The sequence below is a fragment of the Pipistrellus kuhlii genome, unplaced genomic scaffold (genome assembly GCF_014108245.1).
Source record: "Pipistrellus kuhlii isolate mPipKuh1 unplaced genomic scaffold, mPipKuh1.p scaffold_m20_p_17, whole genome shotgun sequence".
Lineage (NCBI taxonomy): Eukaryota > Metazoa > Chordata > Mammalia > Chiroptera > Vespertilionidae > Pipistrellus > Pipistrellus kuhlii.
Window position 1 is genome coordinate 3,721,813 of NW_023425482.1, and position 20,797 is coordinate 3,742,609.

Consider the following 20,797-nt stretch of genomic DNA (forward strand, 5'->3'; position numbering starts at 1 on the left):
CAAAGAATATTAAAAGCAGCAAGAGAAAAACAGTTGATTACATACAAGGGAGTGCCCATATGACTGTCAGCTGATTTCTCAACAGAAACTATGCAGGCCAGAAGGGAGTGGCAAGAAATATTCAAAGTGATGAACAGACAAGAAAAAGCTAAATGAGTTCATTGCCACCAAATCAGTTATTACATGAAATGTTGGGGGGGGGGCGTGCAGAAGAGAGAAGGGGGAAAAGAGGAGAGTAGGAGCGGGAGGAGAAGAGGAGGAAGGGGAGTTGAATAATATAATGGCAGTAAATACATGTCTATCAACAACTAAATTTAAAAATCAAATGAATAAGAAACCTAATGGGCATAATAAACTGATTAATAAAATAGAATAAGAGCTATGGAACAGATTCATGAATCTCAGAAGGAAGAGGATTGGGAAGCAGAGAGAGATTAACCAAAGATCTTACATACATATAAGCATTACCTATTGACACAGACAATAGGGTGGTGAAGGCCTGGAGTGGAGCGGTAACAGGGTAGTGGGGGGCAATGAGAGGAAAAAAGGAAACATCTGTAATATTTTCAACATTAAAGATTTAAAAAAAACACATACATCCAAATTAAAAAATGGGCAGTCCAGCCAGTGTTGCTTAATAGGTAAGCACTGATCTGTGCGCTGAAGACTCATGGGTTTGATTCCCAGCCCCTTCAGCATGTGCAGAAGGCAACCAATCAATGTCTCTCATTGATGTTTCTTACTCTCTCTCTTTTCCCTTCCACTCTCCCCAAAAATCAATGGAAAAAATATCCTGGAGTGAGAATTAACAACAACAAAATAGGACAAAAAACCCGAACTAATATCCCATCACCCACCAAAGAAAATATACAAGTGACAAATATAAGCATATGAAAAGATGTTCAAAAATCATCAGGGCCCTAGATGGTTTGGCTCAGTGGATAAAGCGTTGGCCTGTGGACTGAAGGGTCGCAGGTTCAATACCCATCAAAGGCACACACTTAAATTGCAGGCTCAATCCCCGGCACCAGATGCAACCCATTGATATATTTCTCTGTCTCTCCGCCTTCACTCTCTCTAAAAATCAATGGAAAAATATCCTCAAGTGAGGGTTAAAAAAGATAAAACAAAATCATATGTTATCAGGGAAATACAAAATAAAACAAGATGCCACTACCACCCTAGCTGGTATGGCTGAGTAGACAGATTGTCAGCCCATACACTGAAAGGTCTCGTGTTTGACTCCTAGTCAAGGGCACAAACCTTGGTTTGCAGGTTCAATCCCTGGCCCTGGTTAAGGTGTGTATGGAAGGATACCAATCATTGATATTTTCCTCCATTTCTCCCTTCCACTCTCTAAAATTCAATGGAAAAAAATATCCTATTAGAAAGGCTAATAAGAGCCAAAACACTGACAATGTCAAATGCTGCTATAACTCATTCACTGCTGGTGGGAATGAAAAATGGTACAGGCCCTTCAGAAAACAGTATGGCAGTTTTTTACAAAACAAAAATTCTTACTATACAATCCTGCAATCACAATCTTTGGTATTTACTCAAGTAGTTGAAAAAAACATCCATGTGAGAGAGAAACATGAGGATCCATCCTGAAACCTGGGTATGTGCTGGGACCAGGAATCAAACCTACTAGTATGACCTTCCCGTGCATAGGATGACACTCAACCAGGACAATAAATCTGTTGTTGTGAGTCACCCAGTTTGTGGTTTGTTACCACAGCCCCAGAAAATGAGAAGAGCACAACAGATATACTTTAAGGGAAAGGAAAGATGAAAAGAAATCTAACTCAAAAAGTAATAAAAAGTATTTTTTTTTTTAAAGCAACAAACTCTTAACTCAGCAATTCTATCTGCATCTCAGATTTTTCCTCAAAGCAATAATCATGGATGTTCTGAAAAGATTCATGTGATCAATACATTATTTTTAATAATCCTTTCCCCCCAAAAACAACTTTCTTTCTGAAATTGTTGAAGGGGTTTATCCACTTTCCCAATTTGATCTTGATTTTCTAAATAACCTGGGAGCCTTCTAAGGATATGTGCCTATTGTTGAATTAATGGTGGTAAATTAATACTGAACACTAGAAGTCATAATTATATTATACTAAGATTTTGCTGCTTAAAAAATATGTTCATTATCTTTTTAAAAAATATATATTTTATTGATTTTTTACAGAGAGGAAGGGAGAGAGATAGAGAGCTAGAAACATCAATGAGAGAGAAACATCGATCAGCTGCCCCTTGCACATCCCCTATTGGGAATGTGCCTGCAACCAAGATACATGCCCTTGACCGGAATTGAACCCGAGACCTTTCAGTCCGCAGGCTGACGCTCTATCCACTGAGCTAAACCGGTTTCGGCAAAAAATATGTTCATTAAAATGACCATTAATCATTCAACAAAACAATTTTCAGAACTTACTTTAATGTATCCAAACATTGGTATAGCATGGTTGGATAATTTTCTTGGATTGTCTATTTCTGGATTAATATGGTGTCGATCAGGACAAATCCTTTTGTCTCTGAAAAAAAGTAGCCAGATTTTAAAACCAGATATAAATCTATAATTTAAATCAGAGAACTTTTACTTGAAACACTTTAAAAGATAAATAATATACTAAATACTTCAGATGATACTAACAAAGTATATAAAATAGGACCCTAAATTTTAATTAATGCTGAATTAAGAAGTTACTTCATTATTTCTTTAGACATTCTTAAGTATAATACATAAATGAATAAAATGGATTTCCAAGATAAAGACTCTAAGCCAGTCCTTAACCCAAGCATGTCAAACTCACAGCCTGTGGGCCACATGCCTCCTTTATTTGACCTGTTAGCTTTTGAGTTTGACATGCTTGCCTTAACCCAAACTTAGAAGTAGTTGAAACTTCAGCTTTAAAAGTCAACATTCTATTTAAAGGCATAGAGGAAACTGCTGATAATACTGTGCAATGTAACATAGATTTAAAAAATACATGTCAAGTTATCTTAAAATTACATTAAATCCAAAAGATAAATTATTAGACATCTACTACCCAGTCCAAGCCATCCATTTATGTATCAAGTAATGGCATTATGTCTGGATCAGGACTGTTAAGATATTCAAGTTCTCCAAACTGATTTATAGAATCAATGCAGTTGCTATCAAAATTCCAGCTGAGTTTTTAAACTAGTTGACAAACCTGTATATTACAATGTATATAGAGAAGCAAGAGACTTATAGTAGCCAAAACAACCTTGAAGAAGGGTAAAGTTGGAGAACTTAATATACCAGATGCCAAGACTCACTATAAAATATGCTACAATACTTGAGAAAAAAATAGACTGGTATAAGGATAGACAAGTAGGCTGATGTAACCAAAAGAGTCCACAAAAGGAACACAAATACTATCATCTGGTTTATATTAAAGGCATCAACTCAGTGAGGACACAATGATGACTTAAATAAATGATGCTGCAGCAAGTGATTGGAAAAAGTAAGCTGTGCCTCGAATCTCACACTGTACACAAAAGTTAACTCAATATGGATCACACACCTAAATGTGAAGCCAAAGCTGCAAAGCCTCTAGAGCAGTGGTTCTCAACCTTTCTAATGCTGCGACCCTTTAACACAGTTCCTCATGTGGTGACCCTCAACCATAAATTTATTTTTGTTGCTACTTCATAACTGTAATTTTGCTACTATTATAAATCATAATATAAATATCTGTGTTTTCCGATGGTCTTAGGCAACCCTGCTAGCAGTTCTCAACCTGTGGGTTAATCAGGATAAATCCTTTTAATAATAATAGACAAAAGACCTGAATAGGCACATCACAAAAAGTGGATTCTCTAATGTGCCACAAGCATATGAAGAGACAGTCAACATCATTATTAGGAAAACAAAAGAAAATCACAATGGTTTACCTCTACATTCCAGAATACTAAGTGTTGGTGAGGATATAAAGTAACTCAAACTTTCTCACATGTTACTGATTAAACTGTAAAATGGTCAAGCACTTTGGAAAAGTTAAACATATGCTTATCCCATGATCTAGCAATTCCACTCCAAAGTATATAGAAATGGGTTCATATTTCCACAAAAATATAGGTATAAGAATGTTCACAGCAGCTTCCTATATAATAGCCCAAACTGGAAACAACTCATAGGATCATCAAGAAAAGAATATAATAGATATACACATTGTGTTATCTATGTACTAGAGGCCTGATGCATGAAACTTGTGCACGGGGTGAGGGGTGTGAGGGGGTTTCTCAGCCCAGCCTGTACCCTCTCCAATCTGGGATCCCTTGAGGGATGTCCAATTGCACAGTAAAATATTTAAAGATAATAAAACATCCTTCCTTCTAAACCGGCAGTTGGACATCCCTCTCACAATCCGGGACTACTAGCTCCTAACCACTTGCCTGCTGACATGATTGTCCTCAACTGCCCTCCCCTGCAAGCCCAATTGCCTTCAACTTCTCTTCCCCCCCCCCCTGCGGAACTGAGGGGACTGGGGGACTCCAGCTGGGTGAGGCAGGGCTGAGAGACTGAGGGAGTGAGGCTGGATGAGGCTGGATGCTGCGGGGACTGGGTGAGGTGGGGCTGAGGGGACTGGGGGACTCCAGCTAAATGAGGTAAGGATTAGAGGACTGGGCACTACCATCTTGTGGCTATGGGTACCACCATCTTGTGAGGGCATGTCAATTAACATATTCCCTCTTTATTAGCTGTGGGCACTGCCATTTGTACTGCCATTTGTGAGGGTGTGAGGGTTAATTAGCATATTCCCTCTTTATTAGATAGTATATAAAAGCCTAAGTGACCAGCCAGTACCTATGACACACACTGACCACCAGAGGGCAGACACTGATTGCAGGAGCTGTCCCTAGTGGTCAGTGCGCTCCCACAGCCAACCTCCCATAGTCCCTCCCCGTGGCCAGCTGGCCCTGATTGGGACTGGGAAAGATGGCCCCAATTGGCTCCAATCACTTGCCAGGCCGAAGGACCCCACCGTACATGATATTGTGCACCGGGCCTCTAGTATTCACGTAATAAAATACTGAGCTACTAAATAAACAAATAAGCAAAAGGCTGATATACATATACAAATAAATGTCACATATATTAGGTTGAATATGAAGTAAAAAACAAGCAAAACTGATCAGTGCTGAATGATATCAGAAGGGTGTTACTTCTGGAGGAAGGGCACCTTGGGAAAGAGCATGAGAGGGTTTTGGGGCGCTCTCTAGAGCCAGGTGGTGGTTTACATGGGTGCACACATGGAACAAGTCATGGAGCTTAAACTGACCCCCTGTGCCCTTTACTGTACACGTCAATGATAAAAAAAAAAAAAAAAAAAAAAAAAAAAAAAAAAAAAAAAAAAAAATGCCTGACTTACTTGCAAAATCCAAAAGCCTTAAGATATGGACAGAGAGGCCTCCCAGCTTTCTTTTCCTCCTTGGCTTCTAGAACGCCTGCAGTAAACTGATACAGCTCTGATGGAATCTTGGCATCTGCTCTTTCCAAGTATCGCAAAACACCCACAGCATGGCACGAACCTCTCTCCGTCAGCAGCAAGACAGATTTGGTCTTTTTACCTCCCTGTTTTGCAATAGAACCCTTAAAATCAGGGTGAATAAAGAAAGTGGATCATCCATACCAGTCTGAACAATAAAACTTTGTGGATTCTGAATTTTTTATTGCACAGTAGAATATTTAAAGATAATAAAACATAATCAAACCTGTTCAGTTAAACTCTGAAAATGATCAGACATGCAATACAGACGTCCACCAAAAATTTTTGGTGAGGAAGGAAAGCTGAAGTGAATCACACACGTGGCATCAGTGATGGCCAAGAGTGGGATGCAGTCGTCAGTTAAAGCTAGAGAAAAGGAGACCGACAATTTCAAATGAGACTATGGTTTTACTGCACTCTACCAAACAATTCCAGCAACCATCTATGATAATAAAAGCGTAATATGCTCATAAGACCAGACATCCTTCCTTCTAGACAAAGCTGTGGTGGGCAGGGGCTGAAGCAGAGGCAGCAGAAGCTGGGGACCAAGGCAGAGGCAGCCACCACGGTGACGGGGACCAAGGCCCTTGCTCGAATTTTATGCATCAGGCCTCTAGTACTTCAATACATTTCTTTATTGCATTTTACTTTTGAGATGCAAAAAAAGGCTTTCCATTTTCTTTCTTTTTAAAAAATATATTTTTACTCATTTCAGAGAGGAAGGGAGAGAAAGAGAGCAATAGAAACATCAGTGATGAGAAAGAATCATTGATTGGCTGCCTCCTGCACACCCCCTACTGGGGATTGAGCCCACAACCCAGGTATGTGCCCTGACTGGAAATCCAACTGTGACCTCCTGGTTCATAGATCTATGCTCAATCACTGAGCAACACCAGCCAGGACCTTTTTCTTTTTATTTATTGACTTGAGAGACAGAGCGAGGAAGCAGGAGGAGGGGGAGAAGAGAGAGAGGGAGACATCACTTTGCTGTTTCACTTGTTTATGCAGTCACTGGATGCTTTTTGTATGTACCCTGACCAGGGATGGAACCCACGACCTTGGCATATCAGGATAACACTCTAACCAACTGAGCTACTGTGCCAGGGCTTTCCCATTTTTTCCAATATATGTCACAGCCCTGTGATTAAATTCCAGAGAAAAAGTGGTCTCCTTTTAGCTTAAAAGGAAAAAAACCCTCTTTTTGTTAAAAATTTAGGCTGCCCATATCTATTTTAACATTTATTTTATACATATTGACTTTAAAAAAATTTTTTAAATGTATTCTATTGATTTTTTTATTTTTATTGATTTTGTACAGAGAGGAAAGGAGAGAGATAGAGAGTTAGAAACATCGATGAGAGAGAGTCATCGATCAGTTGCCTCCTGCACACCCCCCACCGGGGACTTGCCCGCAACCAAGGTGCATGCCCTTGACCGGAATCGAACCCGGGACCCCTCAGTCCCCAAACCGACGCTCTATCCATTGAGCCAAACCGGTCTCGGCCTATTGATTTTTTTTTACAGATAGGAAGGGAGGATAGAGAGTTAGAAACATCAATGAGAGAGAAACATCAATCAGCTGCCTCCTGCACGCCCCCTACTGGGAATGTACCCACAACCCAGGTACATGCCCTTGACCAGAATCAAACCTGGGATCCTTGAGTCCATAGGCCTACACTCTATCCACTGAGCCAAACCGGTTAAGGCTGACTTTTAAATTTCTAATACTAAATGTCACAGTCATGTATGACATGCACATGTATCTCTATAAATGAGACAGTGATCCTCAAGCTAGAACTCTAGGGAGAATGTCTGGACTAAGAAAGGTTGCTGCCTAACGTCCTGAGAGCCGGGGGGGGCGGGGGGGGGGGAGCACCTAGATCCACTTCAATATTAAACGTTTTAAATATATATATTTGTATTGATTCTTAGAGAAAGAGGAAGGGAGAGGCAGAGAAAGAAACATTGATGTAAGAGTGAAACATTCATCAGTTGCTTCCTGCATGCCCCTACCAGGGATCAAGCAAGCCCGAAAGCAGGGCATGTGCCCTAAAGAAAACCGAATCGGAGACCTTTCAGTGCACAGGATAACACCCAACCAACCGAGCCACACTGACTAGGGCAACGTTAAAATCTTAATAGAGGTTAATTTTCATTTTGAAATTCAGATTAACAAATTCTGAATAAATCTGATGAGAAATTTGGAGATGAGATACATAAATGAATTGAAGGCATGATTCCTAATACCTCTACCTTCTCTAAATATAAGGAGAAATTAAAACACATACCTAATACAATGTGAGAGCCAGAACTTAACTTCTTCTTCCACTGTTCTAATACACTTTTTAAATTAAAAACCACTTCTTTATGCATTTTCAAGCAAAATATTGAACTGCTTTCTACCACCTAAAGATGAAACCAAGAGAACAGTTCACAGTCAAGAACATAAACTTGAATTTGTTCTGTCAATAATCATCAATAGAAACCATGTAAAATTATCTATGAGGGTTGTATCACTGATAAAATAATTCCCATAATGAGATGATTGTTGATATAAATAAATATATTTCCAAAATTCCCTATTTTAGATCTAAAATTTTGCTCAAGTGAAACAAACATTATTTTGCTGAATTATTTTCCTTCATTTCAAACAATGCACACATGCATATGCATATGTCTGAATATGTGTGTATACACATATATACACAGATATCTGTACATGTAGTAGACCCTTGAACAACATATGGGTTAGGGGTGCTGACCCCCCATGCAGTTGAAAATCCGTTTTTGACTCCCCCAAAACGTTAACTACTTATAGCCCACTTTTAACCACAAGCCTTACTGAAAACACTCAATTAACACACATTTTGTATGTTATCTGTATTATATACTGTATTCTTACAATAAAGCTAGAGAAAAAATGTTAAGGAAGAGAAAATACAATTACAGAACTAAATGTATTCATTGAAAAAAAAACATGTATTATAGATACTGCTATCTAAACCTGGTGTTTCAGGTTTCTTTTCTTTTTTCTAGTTTTACTTTTTTTGTTTTTTGTTTGTTTTGTTTTGTTTTGTTTTAAATGTATATTTTATTGATTTGAGAGAGGAAAAAAGAGGGAAAGAGAAACAGAAACATCCATGATGAGGGAGAATCATGGATCAGCTGCCTCCTGTAAGTCTCCCACTGGGGATCAAGCCCACAACCCAGGCACGTGACCTTGACCGCAATCAACCCTGGGACCTTTCAGTTCTCAGGCTGACAATCTGAGCAAAACCAACTAGAGCCAGTTTTTGTTTTGTTTTTTCAAGAAAAATTATTTTAAATAATGTTACATGCAATAAATACCAATCATTCAAGAAAAATTATCTTACATATAATATTACATGCAACAAACATTAATATTTAAAGAATAAAAGGATTTTAGGTATAATATTACCAAAACTGTACTAATATAGTATGATATCACAAAAGTTGTAGGAATTATTAGAAATCTGCAAATAACAGGATTACTTCTATTATATTCTAGTATATATTTTTCCCCTCTGGCTCTATTTTATATATATATATAAAATTGATCTTTTTACAGAGAGGAAGGGAGAGAGATAGTTAGAAACATCCATGAGTCATCGATCAGCTGCCTCTTGCACGCCCCCTACTGGGGATGTGCCCACAACCAAGGTACATGCCCTTGACCGGAATCGAACCTGTGACCCTTCAGTCCCCAAGCCGACGCTCTATCCACTGAGCCAAACCGGTTTCGGCTATTTTTTTTTTTTTTTAATATATTTTATTGATTTTGTACAGAGAGGAAGGGAGAGAAATAGAGAGTTAGAAACATCGATGAGAGAGAGTCATCGATCAGCTGCCTCTTGCACACCCCCTACTGGGGATGTGCCCACAACCAAGGTACATGCCCCTGACCGGAATCGAACCCGGGACCCTTCAGTCCCCAAGCCGACGCTCTATCCATTGAGCCAAACCAGTCTCAGCGGTTTCGGCTATTTTTGTTCATTAGTTTATGTTGTTCATTATATTCCTCAAATGAGTGAAATCATATGATATTTATCTTTCTCCAACTAGCTTGTTTCGCTTAGCATGATGCTTTTAGTCTATTTTGTCGGATATGAGTATTGCTACTCCAGCTTTTTTTTTTCTTTTTCATTTGCATGGAAAAAATTTTTCCTTCCCTTCACTTACATCCTGTGTGTGTCTTTTGTTTTGAGGTGGGTCTCTTGTAGACAGCATATAGTTGGGTCATGTTTTTGTATCCATTCAGCTACCCTACACCTTTTGATTGGAGCATTTAGTCTATTTACATTTAGGGTTATTATTGAGAGGTACTTATAGCCATTTTAATTCTGTATGGCTAGGATTCTCTCTGTTTCTTCTTCTCAGCAATCCCTCACAACAATCCCCTTAGCATTTCTTGTAATGTTGGCTTGACGGTGATAAACTGTTAGCATTTATTTATTTATTTATTTTGGTCTGGGATCCTCTTTATTTGACAGTCTATTTTGAATGACAGCCTTGCTGGATATAGTAATCTTGGTCTCAGATCCTGCCTTTCCATTACATTAAGTACTTCATGCCATTCCCTTCTGGCCTGTATAGTTTCTGATGAGAAATCAGGTGGTAGCCCTTATGGGAACTCCTTTGTAGGTAACAGTTTTTGTTTTGTTTTTCTCTTGCTGCCTTTAAGATCCTCTGTCGTTAATTCTTGCCATTTTAATTATGATGTGTCTGGTCATGGGTCTGTTTGGGTTCTTCTTGTTTGGGGTTCTTTCTCTGTGCCTCCTGAACTTGTGTGACTTTTTCCTTTACCAGGTTATGTAAGTTTTCTACCATTATTTCTTCAAATGCCTTTTCTATTCCTTTCTCCCTTTCTGCCTCTTCTGGAACACCTACTATTCTAATATTGTTATGTTTCACATTGTCCCACAGATCCCTTATGCCATTCTCCTATTTTTTAATTATTTTTTTCTTTTTGGTTCTCTAATTGAGTGATATTTTCAACTCTGTCTTCTAATTCACTGATTTGATCCTCAGCTTTCTCTGATCTGCTGTGTATTCCTTCCAATGTGTTCTTTATTTTTCAGATAAATTTCTCTCTTCTTTTGGAGAATTCTATAGTTCTTTCATTTGGGGGTTGTTTCTTTGTTTCCTTATTTTGGTTGTTTGGGTGTGTGACTATGATTTAGGTAGATCCTCTATACCTCTCAATCTCTAGTACAGGACGGTGTTAAAGGCTATTTCTGACTAATTGGATCGGCAAAGACTCAAAGCCTCCAGAGACTACCTCTATCTATGGATTAATAGGATTTCGACTTGAATTGCCCCAAGCAATCATCCTCAGGTGTGGCAAGAGTTTTTTCAACAGGGTGGGGCAGTTACTTCTGTCTGGAGGCTAATTGTTACTTTTAATCTCTCAAGTGCCCTCAGGGGAAGGTGTTTTCCAATAGGGTGTGTCTTCCTCACACCCCCACCAGGCAAGGTAAATGTGTATGTAGGAAAGATGTCTTCCACTGTGTGAGGTAATGACTCAGCCCAGGAAATTTGGGGTATCTGCCTTCTGAGCTCTATCCCCTGAGTTCCCAGTCCTGGATTCTGCTCTCAGAGCTCCAGTCCACTTCACCCTCCTTCTGCCAGAACACCTTTAAGAGGGTGCCAGAACTTTCAGCATTTCTTGGATTTGTTGATGGTAGCCATTCTGATAGCTAAGATCTGGAAACAGCCCAAATGCCTATCAGTAGATGAGTGGACAAAAACTATGGTACATTTACACCATGGAATACAACTCGGCTATAACAATGAAAAAACTCTTACCATTTACAACAACATGGATGGACCTGGAGAGTACTATGCTAAATAAGCCAGTCAGAGAAAGATAAATATCATATGATCTCACTCATATACGGAATCTAATGAACAAAATAAACTGAAGAACAAAATAGATCCAGAGACATAGAAGCATGGAACAGACTGATGAATTTCAGAGGAAAGGTGGGGCTGGGAGGGTGGGTATGGAGGCATTAACTGGGAATTTATATGCATATATGCATAACCCATGGACACAGACAAGAGTGTGGTGAAGGCCTGAGAGAGGTGGGTGTGGGGTGAAATGGGTTAATGGGAAAAGAAAAACAAAAACAAAGGGACCATCTGTAATACTTTCAACAATAAAGATAAATTTTAAGCTGAAATCGGTTTGGCTCAGTGGACAGAGCGTTCGATTCCGGTCAAGGGCATGTACCTTGGTTGCGGGCACATCCCCAGTGGGGGGTGTGCAAGAGGGAACTGATTGATGATTCTCTCTCATCAATGTTTCTGACTCTCTATCCCTCTGTCTTCCTCTCTGTGAAAAATCAATAAAATATATATTAAAAAAAAAAAAGATAAATTAAAAAAAAAAAAACAAACATAAATTGACCTATGCATTTCAAACCTGTTTGGTGTTTTGGGTTGTACTGTTTGAGAGTTAACTGTATATCTATATGTATACACCAAATTTATGGCACTATTATCAACAGGAGCTTTTTAAAAGTATATATTTTTACTAGAGGCCTGATGCATGAAATTTGGGCAAAAGCAAGCCTTCCTTCCCCTGGCTGCCGGCACTGTCTTCCCTCTGACACCCAGAACCTGGGCTTCCCTCCAGCCACTGGCAGGCACCTGAGACACGGACCTCCCTCCGGCTGCCAGTAGGCACCTGGGGGCTTCCCTTACAGCCCTGGCTTCATCTGGAAGGTCATCCGGAAGGACATCCAGTCTAATTAACATATTATGCTTTTATTATTATAGATTGATTTCAGAGAAGGGAGAGGGAGAGGCAGAAACATTAACGATGGCAGAGAATCACTGACCAGCCCTTTCTCCCTCACGTGACCCCCCAACTGGGGATCGAGCCTGCAGCAGGGACATCATGACCTCCTTGTTCACAGGTGGATACTCAACCCTGAGCCACACTGGCTGGGCTCAACAGGAGCTTTTTAACCTCACCTGCTGATTCATTATTGCTCTAATGTAATGTACTACTGATTCTTTTACTTTATTCTGTATTTGGCCTCATTTCTACATTTTAGCGTTCATTTATATACAATTAGATTAAATAAATCTTTAGTCAATTTATTTGGCCTTTCTGGCTACATAATGATATATTTAATGTTAATTTTCTCTATTTTCTTAAATAGAGGGTACAGAAGATTTCGTGAATCAGATCCTTCGAATGCTCTGAGACAAAATACAAAGCCCTGCTCCCCTGGGGAACGTCTGCCCCACCTACTCGGCCCCTGCCCTCAGTGGCAGACCTCTTGCCACCCTTTTTCACTCTGAGCAGAACCCATTCTGATGGATGCTGAACTTGTAAAATTTTACTCCTCTGTCGAATATTTGCTCTATAATTCTTCTGATGACTCAAAATCCAATCACAGTTTAAACAAACAGCAAGAACATTTTCTGTGTGGAAAGGCTCACCTTACACACTATTTCAGTTTCAGCTACAGAACAGGTGAAGATCAAGGTCTTTTGTGCCTGACTTGGAATGAAGTCAAGGGTCTGGAGTAAAGTAGAGGTTTTTTCACTTTCTAGGCAAAGATGTACCACCTAGTAATGAAATACAGAAACAATGTGATTTTTTAAATGTTTAAAGTGCTCCAGTTTTACTTTACTTAGGCAAGTTGTGATTTTAATAGAAAAGGATGTATAAGAAACCAATATAAATTTAACTTCCCAATTACAGATTTGCTGATGGAATTAAAGCTACAATCCTATATAATAAAAGGCTAATATGTAAATTGTCCCCTCAGGAGTTCGACCACTCACTATGATGTGCGCTGATCACCAGAGTGCGGTGCAAAACGAAAGAAGGTTCTGGCCAGCAGCCAGGGGAGGCAGGCCCCGACCGGCCCTGATTGCCGGCCAGGCTCAGGGACCCTACCCATGCACAAATTTCGTGCACCGGGCCTCTAGTCTTGTAATATTAAGTCATGACACATTCATTAGCACCCCACCACATCTCCATGACTCATTACCTGTTGGACATTGCCGTAGAGAGCAGCCTCTTCCATGGCGGTGATCACAATGTAGGGATCATTCATGAACTCTTTGATTAAATGTTGTATATGTCTGTTCCAATGAACTCCAACTGCAACAATTTGATATGGTGCAGATTCCCTTTCTTCAACTTCAATATTTTTTTTAAAGTTATCTAATATAGCAAACATCTAAAAAAAATAAGTATAATTTCATTTTTATTTCAAAAGATATTAGTTTGACAGAATTTAAAAGGTAAAGGACTGTATATTTTCTGTTTTCAAGTGGGAAGGCCTTTACAAACATAAAAGTAAAAAAAAAAAAAAAAAAAAAAAAACGAAAAAGGAAAAAATGCTAGGTGCAAACAAAATTAAAACATTAACATCCAGGTAAATATATGTAACGTATGTACCAAAGGATTAACATTCTTATACAAAAACTTCTACAAACTGATTAAAAAAAGACAACCCCACCAACAGAAAATAATAAGCAATTCATAGAATGAGAACAAATGGCCAGTATGAATTCATGCTCAACAAGTAATTAAGGAAATACAGATTGAACTAATCAGACGCCATATCACAAGTTAGGCTACACAAAAGCTGGTATGAGGCCTCCCACCGCCAGGGGTGCAGGGCGTGCAGCGTGGCGGCACACTGCCTAAGGGAGTGTAAATCGCTTCCAGAAAGGCAACTGTGCAAAGCAGTATTCTGGATATTAGTTTTGCAAATGAGAATTGAGATTATAGAGGCATTCAGAAACCCTGTGCAGACCGACAGAGTCGGTAACTAAAGCTTGGACTTGAACCTGAGGCCATCACTGCTCCCAAATGACTGCTCTTGGTCATCATGTTATACTGCTTCCAACAAATGTCTTGATCCATCAACCCCCTTTGTAGGAATCTACCCTATGGGAAATGTGCTAAAAAGATGTATTATGTTCTGAAGACACACACACACACACACACACACACACACACACACAAAATGCTAAATACCTAAAAATAAGACAATATTAAAATAAATTATGTTTATGTCCATAGGATTCAATACCATATAGCAAGTAACGATCACACTGTAGAATAGTAACAATACAATGCTATTTACTAAAAAATGCAACTTACAAATGACCTCAGAAAGGTAGTGATATTATTAATTCCTATGACAGAGGAATTACAAAAAAGAAAGAACTACTACAAGAATAACAACAATAGTGATTTCCTGAATGTAAGGTTATGGATGTTTTCAAGTGCTCTCCTCTATTTCTCAAAATTTCTAATACAAAAAAAATTTATAATCAGAAAAATATTAAATAATTTTGAAAACCTCTATAGTTTTGCTTTTCAAAGAGAACACTAGTAAGAAAATTTCAGAAAAACATTCTCTCTCCTTAATCTACAAATTAAAGAGAAAATTTTTAAATTAACCAGCTTCTACCACAAATAGACACTCTTCTTGAGTCCTAAAAACAGTGAACACTTTAATTTTATATATTTTAGTAATAACATCGAAATGGATGCTTACTTACTTGTTCATTAGCTTCAGAGAATAATACTTCCACCTCATCCAAAATGAGGTGACAGAGTCTAAGAAATAACAAGCTTTGATATCTGAGAAATCTCAGGAGGCTATGCGGTGTTGTAACCATTACATCACCTATATTTCAAGAGAGAAAAAATTAACATTTTAGATTTTCCACAGGTTTTTCTAACATTTTCTTTCCTAAGATTCCACATACTTTCTAGAGATGCCTTCTAACAACACAAAAAGCTGTTTTTCTTACTTAGGTGGGTGAGGCAAGAAGTTTACCTGCCCGGCTAACAACCTCGTTCATTATCTGATTAAATAACTGGCTCCCATCACGTTCTGCACAACTAAAAGGGAGCGTTTAGTCAGCATCTAACAGGGGGTGCTCAGTAGATAGTTCATAAATGAATGAAATCACATAGTTCTTTTTCTCACAGAAATAAACCTTCATCATCTATCCCCATCGGTAACTGACAGGGGCGGCCTGAGCTAGTGACCATCAGCTGCATCACACAGCCCTGGCACCTGCAGCTCCCAGGCCTGCTAGGCAGGGCTCCACTGTGCTCCGTAGGGAAAACCAAACAGCTTGGAAGGATGCTTACACCCCCTTGGAAGCTTCATATTTTTGGCTTCATCTTTGTGGAGTCCAATTGTTAATAACATAGGATGAAGTGGCCTGGAGGACACGCCATAGTCTCCCAATAGCTCAAAAATAAACTGGGCCTTTTTCCACCCAGGGCACACGATGACTGCCAGAGGCTGCAAAGACAAACAAATCCACATAATTTTGGGCAAAAGTTAGGAATCAAACACATTATCTGTGAAGCATGTAGACTCTTTGTCCAGAGTAAGCACTATATAAATTTTATCATCATCACATAGGTCAGAAAAGTTAAAATATAATTTCATCAAAAAGGATTGAAGACAGGTTTTGCTGGGGCTTAAACTAAGCACTTCACAAGTATTAATTCACTTAGTCCTTAAAGCACTCCTACAGGACAGAACCTAGTGCTGCCTCATTCCACAGGTGTCTGTGGCTCAGAGGGGAAGTCAGGTGCCCATGGCTGCACAGCTAATCCATGGAAGCAACAAGATTTGAAGCCAGGCAACCTAGATCTAGAGCTCCTGCTCCTGAGCCCAAGGGAGAACTAACTGCTTCCTAGAAAGGGCCTTTAAAAGGTTACCATGTCTTCCTTAGGTGACTGCGTTTCTTATAGCAACATCTGAACCTGCCCTCCACTATGCCAGAGATATCTCCTGCCAACATCTTCCTGCACACCTGCCCTCATCTAACTGAAGAGATGCTGAGACTTTCCTTCACACAGATCCAGGTGAGTGCCAGCTTCCAGGTGCCAGGCCTAAAAGTGGGCTGACCATGGACATGCAGAGAAAACAAGAGTGGACACAAGAGACACCTGGACAGCCTTTCCTTGCCCAGCCAGGGTTCTATCTCCACACAAGCTGCATCTCATCAACGTGGTCAGCTACTAACTGATAGATATAAATGTACCCATTTAGTTTTATTAAATCAATACATAATAACTTAGCCAATGCAGATTGCCAAAGGAAGGTCATTACCTAGCATAATTTGAAAAGTAAACTGTCATCTTTTCTGAAATGCAATCCAAAGTGTCTTTTCGTACTGCTATTTTTCACCTTGTACTGAGTGGCAGAACAATTCCCAGGGTGTCCTTTGGGATAGGATCTGAGACAAAGGCCATTCCACCAAAGCAGATGTCATTACCCACTGTCAAATATTTGATCCTCACACCCCATTTCTCTCCTTGCTATCATCTTTTCTCAGCTATTTTCAGATTCTGACACATGGGAAAAATAAAGGTTTGTAAAAGTGTGGGGGTGCTATGGGAAAATATTTAAAATAATATGATACGAGATGACAGAAAATCTACATTCTAAGCTCACTTGTCACACTTGCCAGCTGTTAAGAAATTAAACCAGTAACTGCCCATTAATTTAATTTTCTCTTCTGTAATACTGGTGAAAAGAACACATGGCCTGACCATCTCATAGGGTTGCCAGGCCAACTAAAGTAATCAGGAAATACTTTTTATATAGTTGTCTCTAAAAGCTGGTCTCTGTTGACTCAGCAGATGGCCCACAACTGGGGGGTCAAAGGTGAGAATAGTGTGAGAAGCGATGACTGTGGTAAAAGTTTCTCATAGGACAGTTTCTGTCCTGACAGTTTGAACACCAAATGAATAATGTAACCTAAATTTTACCAAAGGTAGGTGTAAATTTTTAAATAAATATTTAATCAATTTTGTTGTGAAACAAAATTGTCTTCAACTTACTCCGTTTCTACTTGGTAATGACTTGTAGCAGCCCCCTATTTGCAAAATCGTAAGCACTGGTGGAAGGTACAGCAAGGGGTCATTTCCACACTGAGAAATGACAACCACATCACAGCCACGTGCTATGGCAGGCCACGAGTAAGATTCAGTGTGGCTAGGTCCCAGAAATTTATTTCTTTGAAGAGCCTACAAAACATCAATAATCAAAAACCACAATAAACTAATGAAAACCCATCCATTGCTCATGTATCCCAATAACAGTATGCACTGCTCAATCTGGCATTTCCCGTTGAATCTTTTCTAGCGCCTAAGTCCTGCTAGAAGATTCTTGCTTTTCTAGGCTCCAAATTAAAGAATCCAATTGACCATCCAGGTGCTTAACACTCTCCAGCATAAGGATGTGGCTTCTTGTCTAAATCTGCCGGTGCATCAACTTCACTGGTAAATCTTTTTAAAAACATGCCTTTATTTGCTTATTTTCTATATGACTGCTACTAAAACCTCCCAAATGTCCCAAGTTCTCCAGCCACATTGATACTATTTTCCAAAAGGCTGATCTCATTAGCACCATTATCTCCAGGAAGTCCTGCTCCCAGGCCCTGAGCCCCACTGCAATCAGGGCTGACTCCACTCTGCACCTGGTGTGCTACTGCCGTCCTGGGGTCGCCTTGCACCATCCCCCTTTGTCTGCAGCACACGCTGTCTTCTTTACTTTCTTGTGTTGGTAAACATATTTCAGTAGCTTCTTGACAAAGGGTGCAGAGGAAGTAACTTTGAGACTTTGCACATCTGAAAATGTCTCCATTCTACCCTCACACTTCGTTGATAGGCCTCTAGGTTAGAAATAACTTATTAGAATTTTGAAGTCAGTGCTCCTCTGGTGTTACAGTGAAGCCTGAAGCCATTCCGATTCCTGATCCTGTGTGTGGGACCAGTTTCTTCTCCCTGGAATCCTTCATGGTCTCTGAATCCCTTCAGTTTAGATGCTTCAAAACAACGTCTACTATCTTGTTCCTCAGTTGTGCTGGGCCTGTGGTAGGTAATCTCCCTTAACTCAGAGAGTCATATCCATTGAGTCTAGAAATTATTCATGTGTGATGTTAGAATTTTCTGCCCTTTTCCCCCCTTTCTTTCTGGAAATTTCATTGCAGATATTGGACCTCTAGTTGACACTTAATTTCTCTTTTCCTTCCTATTTCCATCTCCTTGTCTTTTGTTCTACTTTGTTTATTAGCTTTTATCTCTTAAATCAACTATTGATTTTTATTTCTACAATAGTATGAGTTTCTAAGAACCTATTTTTTTTTATTCTCTGTTCCTTTTCTATAAAAAGTGTGGGGTGCTATGTAATTGTCAAATACATACAATATTACCTTATTAAGGTTATTTATTTTCTGATGTTTTCTGCTATTCTCTACATTGTTTATTTTCTTCAGTTTGCTTGGGTCTTACTTCTTTCCCTTGGGTGAGGGCTTTCCTCAAACATCTAACCATCCCTGATGCTCACCTGTGGGCAGAGCAAAGCTCAGCACCATGTGCGAGTCACATCACTGTGGGAACTCGGGGCAGCAAGCAGGTGTTTTTAGTGGGAGAATTCCAAACAGCATCACCTGAAGGTCATTCTCTAGGGCTATTCAGTTTCTCCACACGGACCCTTCCTTCTCCTTCCTGAGCAACTGGCTCTGGCTGTTTAAGAAACAGGATGGGGAAGCTCCCGACCCACCACGTCACTCCTCCCCCAGGGGTGTCAGTCACTCTCTGCAGCTGTGGAAAACTCTTCTCCGCTGAAGACTTTGCTCTCATTCTAGTCACCCTCGGGGTTTTATCCCTTTAAAAAATATTTTAAAACTTTTTTTTGTCAAGAAGAAAGTAGATAAACATGTATGATCAATTTACTATGTAAAACCAAGGTCTATAAAGCAACTTCGCTAAGAAGTATATCATAATCGTCCTGGCAACTCATTTCTGCCAAGTCCCTTTCCACTGGCACTTTTGAAAACGTATTTCAGAAAAGCACTTACAGTTACACATGGTTTCTCCATAAAAGAATTAGTCACCTGTAAGAAGTTAGCCTGGACTTAAGAATAAATAAGAAATTAGTAATAGAAGCTTAAAAGAGAATTTCAAAAGCAGAAATTATACAAATGCAAGTTCAGTAGAAGCATTTATTAAAAATCCTTCCACCTTCGGGCAGGTCGGCACTCCTCCTCGAGTTCGGTTTCAGGAGCACGGTTACCTTTTTCAGGTCTGCCGAGAGCGGCGCCGTGTCAATGGACAAGCAAGGTTCAATCTTGTTCTGGAGCACTGCAGAGGCCGGCTGTGCACCCGCCTTCAGCTTCTGCAACTAGAGGACACACACGACAGACAGTCTGCCCCGCGGCATCAGCACAGAACACCAAGAACTTTATGGACACGAGAAAAGACACGAGTTTGATTTCAATGTAAAAACCTAGGTGTACATGCTTATCAAAAACCACCAAAACTCGCCAGGATCAGTTTTGCTCAGTGGATAGAGCGTAAGCCTGCGAATTGAAAGGTCCCGGGTTCGATTCCGGTCAAGGGCATGTACAATACCTTGGTTGTGGGCACATCCCCAGTAGGGGGTGTGCAAGAGGCAGCTGATGGATGATTCTCTCTCATCGATGTTTCTAACTCTCTATCCCTCTCTCTTCCTCTCTGTGAAAAATCAATAATATACAGTATATATATATTTTTTAAAACCACCAAAACTACCAAAATGAAAGCTCTTCTAGTATCCCCAAACCTGAAAAGAACGATTTCTCTAAAGCACTGATTCACTAGACAATTTCTAAAAGAATGTCTTGCCGGGACCGGTTTAGCTCAATGGATAGAGCGTCGGCTTGGGGACTGAAGGGACCCGGGTTCGATTCAAGTCAAGGGCATGTACCTTGGTTGCGGGCATATCCCCAGTAGGGGGTGTGCAAGAGGCAACTGATCGATGACTCTCTCTCATCGATGTTTCTAACTCTCTATCTCTATCCCTTCCTCTCTGTACAAAATCAATAAAATATATTTTAAAAAAATAAAAATAAAAATAAAAAATAAAAGAATGTCTTTAGATAAAGTCTCCAATTGAAGGGGTTTCTCTTCTAATCTCAATTTAGAAAGAGGAAGAAGGGGAATTTAAAGAATAAAGTTTTCTTTCTTTTTTCACTTTTGTTTTAAAGTTGTAATACCTGTTGCAGATCAGAAATTCCATCAGCTTTCAAAGGATCAGGATTTAGAAACTGCAATAATCTGTAAAATAGTTAAAAAGACAATATGAAGGGAAAAAATTGTATTTTTTTCTTGAGTTACTAGAGGCCAGTGAATGAAATTCATGCATGAGCGGATTTCTCTCAGCCCAGTCTGCTCCCTCTCTAATCCAGGACCCCTTGGGGGATGT

The 20,797-nt window shown here is 39.6% G+C and overlaps 1 protein-coding gene across 1 annotated transcript in view; it reads right to left on the reverse strand.

Moving 5' to 3' along the window:
- Nucleotides 1–20,797, reverse strand: part of TDRD12 (tudor domain containing 12) — a 117,803-nt gene that overhangs the window by 16,878 nt on the left and 80,128 nt on the right. Inside the window, exons 14-24 of the mRNA XM_045582895.1 lie at nt 20,589–20,649; nt 19,628–19,735; nt 17,392–17,577; nt 15,682–15,838; nt 15,081–15,208; nt 13,553–13,744; nt 12,996–13,124; nt 7,811–7,928; nt 5,749–5,888; nt 5,406–5,626; nt 2,441–2,540 (exon numbers count right to left, since the gene is read on the reverse strand). Coding sequence (XP_045438851.1) covers nt 2,441–2,540; nt 5,406–5,626; nt 5,749–5,888; nt 7,811–7,928; nt 12,996–13,124; nt 13,553–13,744; nt 15,081–15,208; nt 15,682–15,838; nt 17,392–17,577; nt 19,628–19,735; nt 20,589–20,649 — 1,540 coding nt within the window. The remainder of the gene's footprint in view (nt 1–2,440; nt 2,541–5,405; nt 5,627–5,748; nt 5,889–7,810; nt 7,929–12,995; nt 13,125–13,552; nt 13,745–15,080; nt 15,209–15,681; nt 15,839–17,391; nt 17,578–19,627; nt 19,736–20,588; nt 20,650–20,797) is intronic.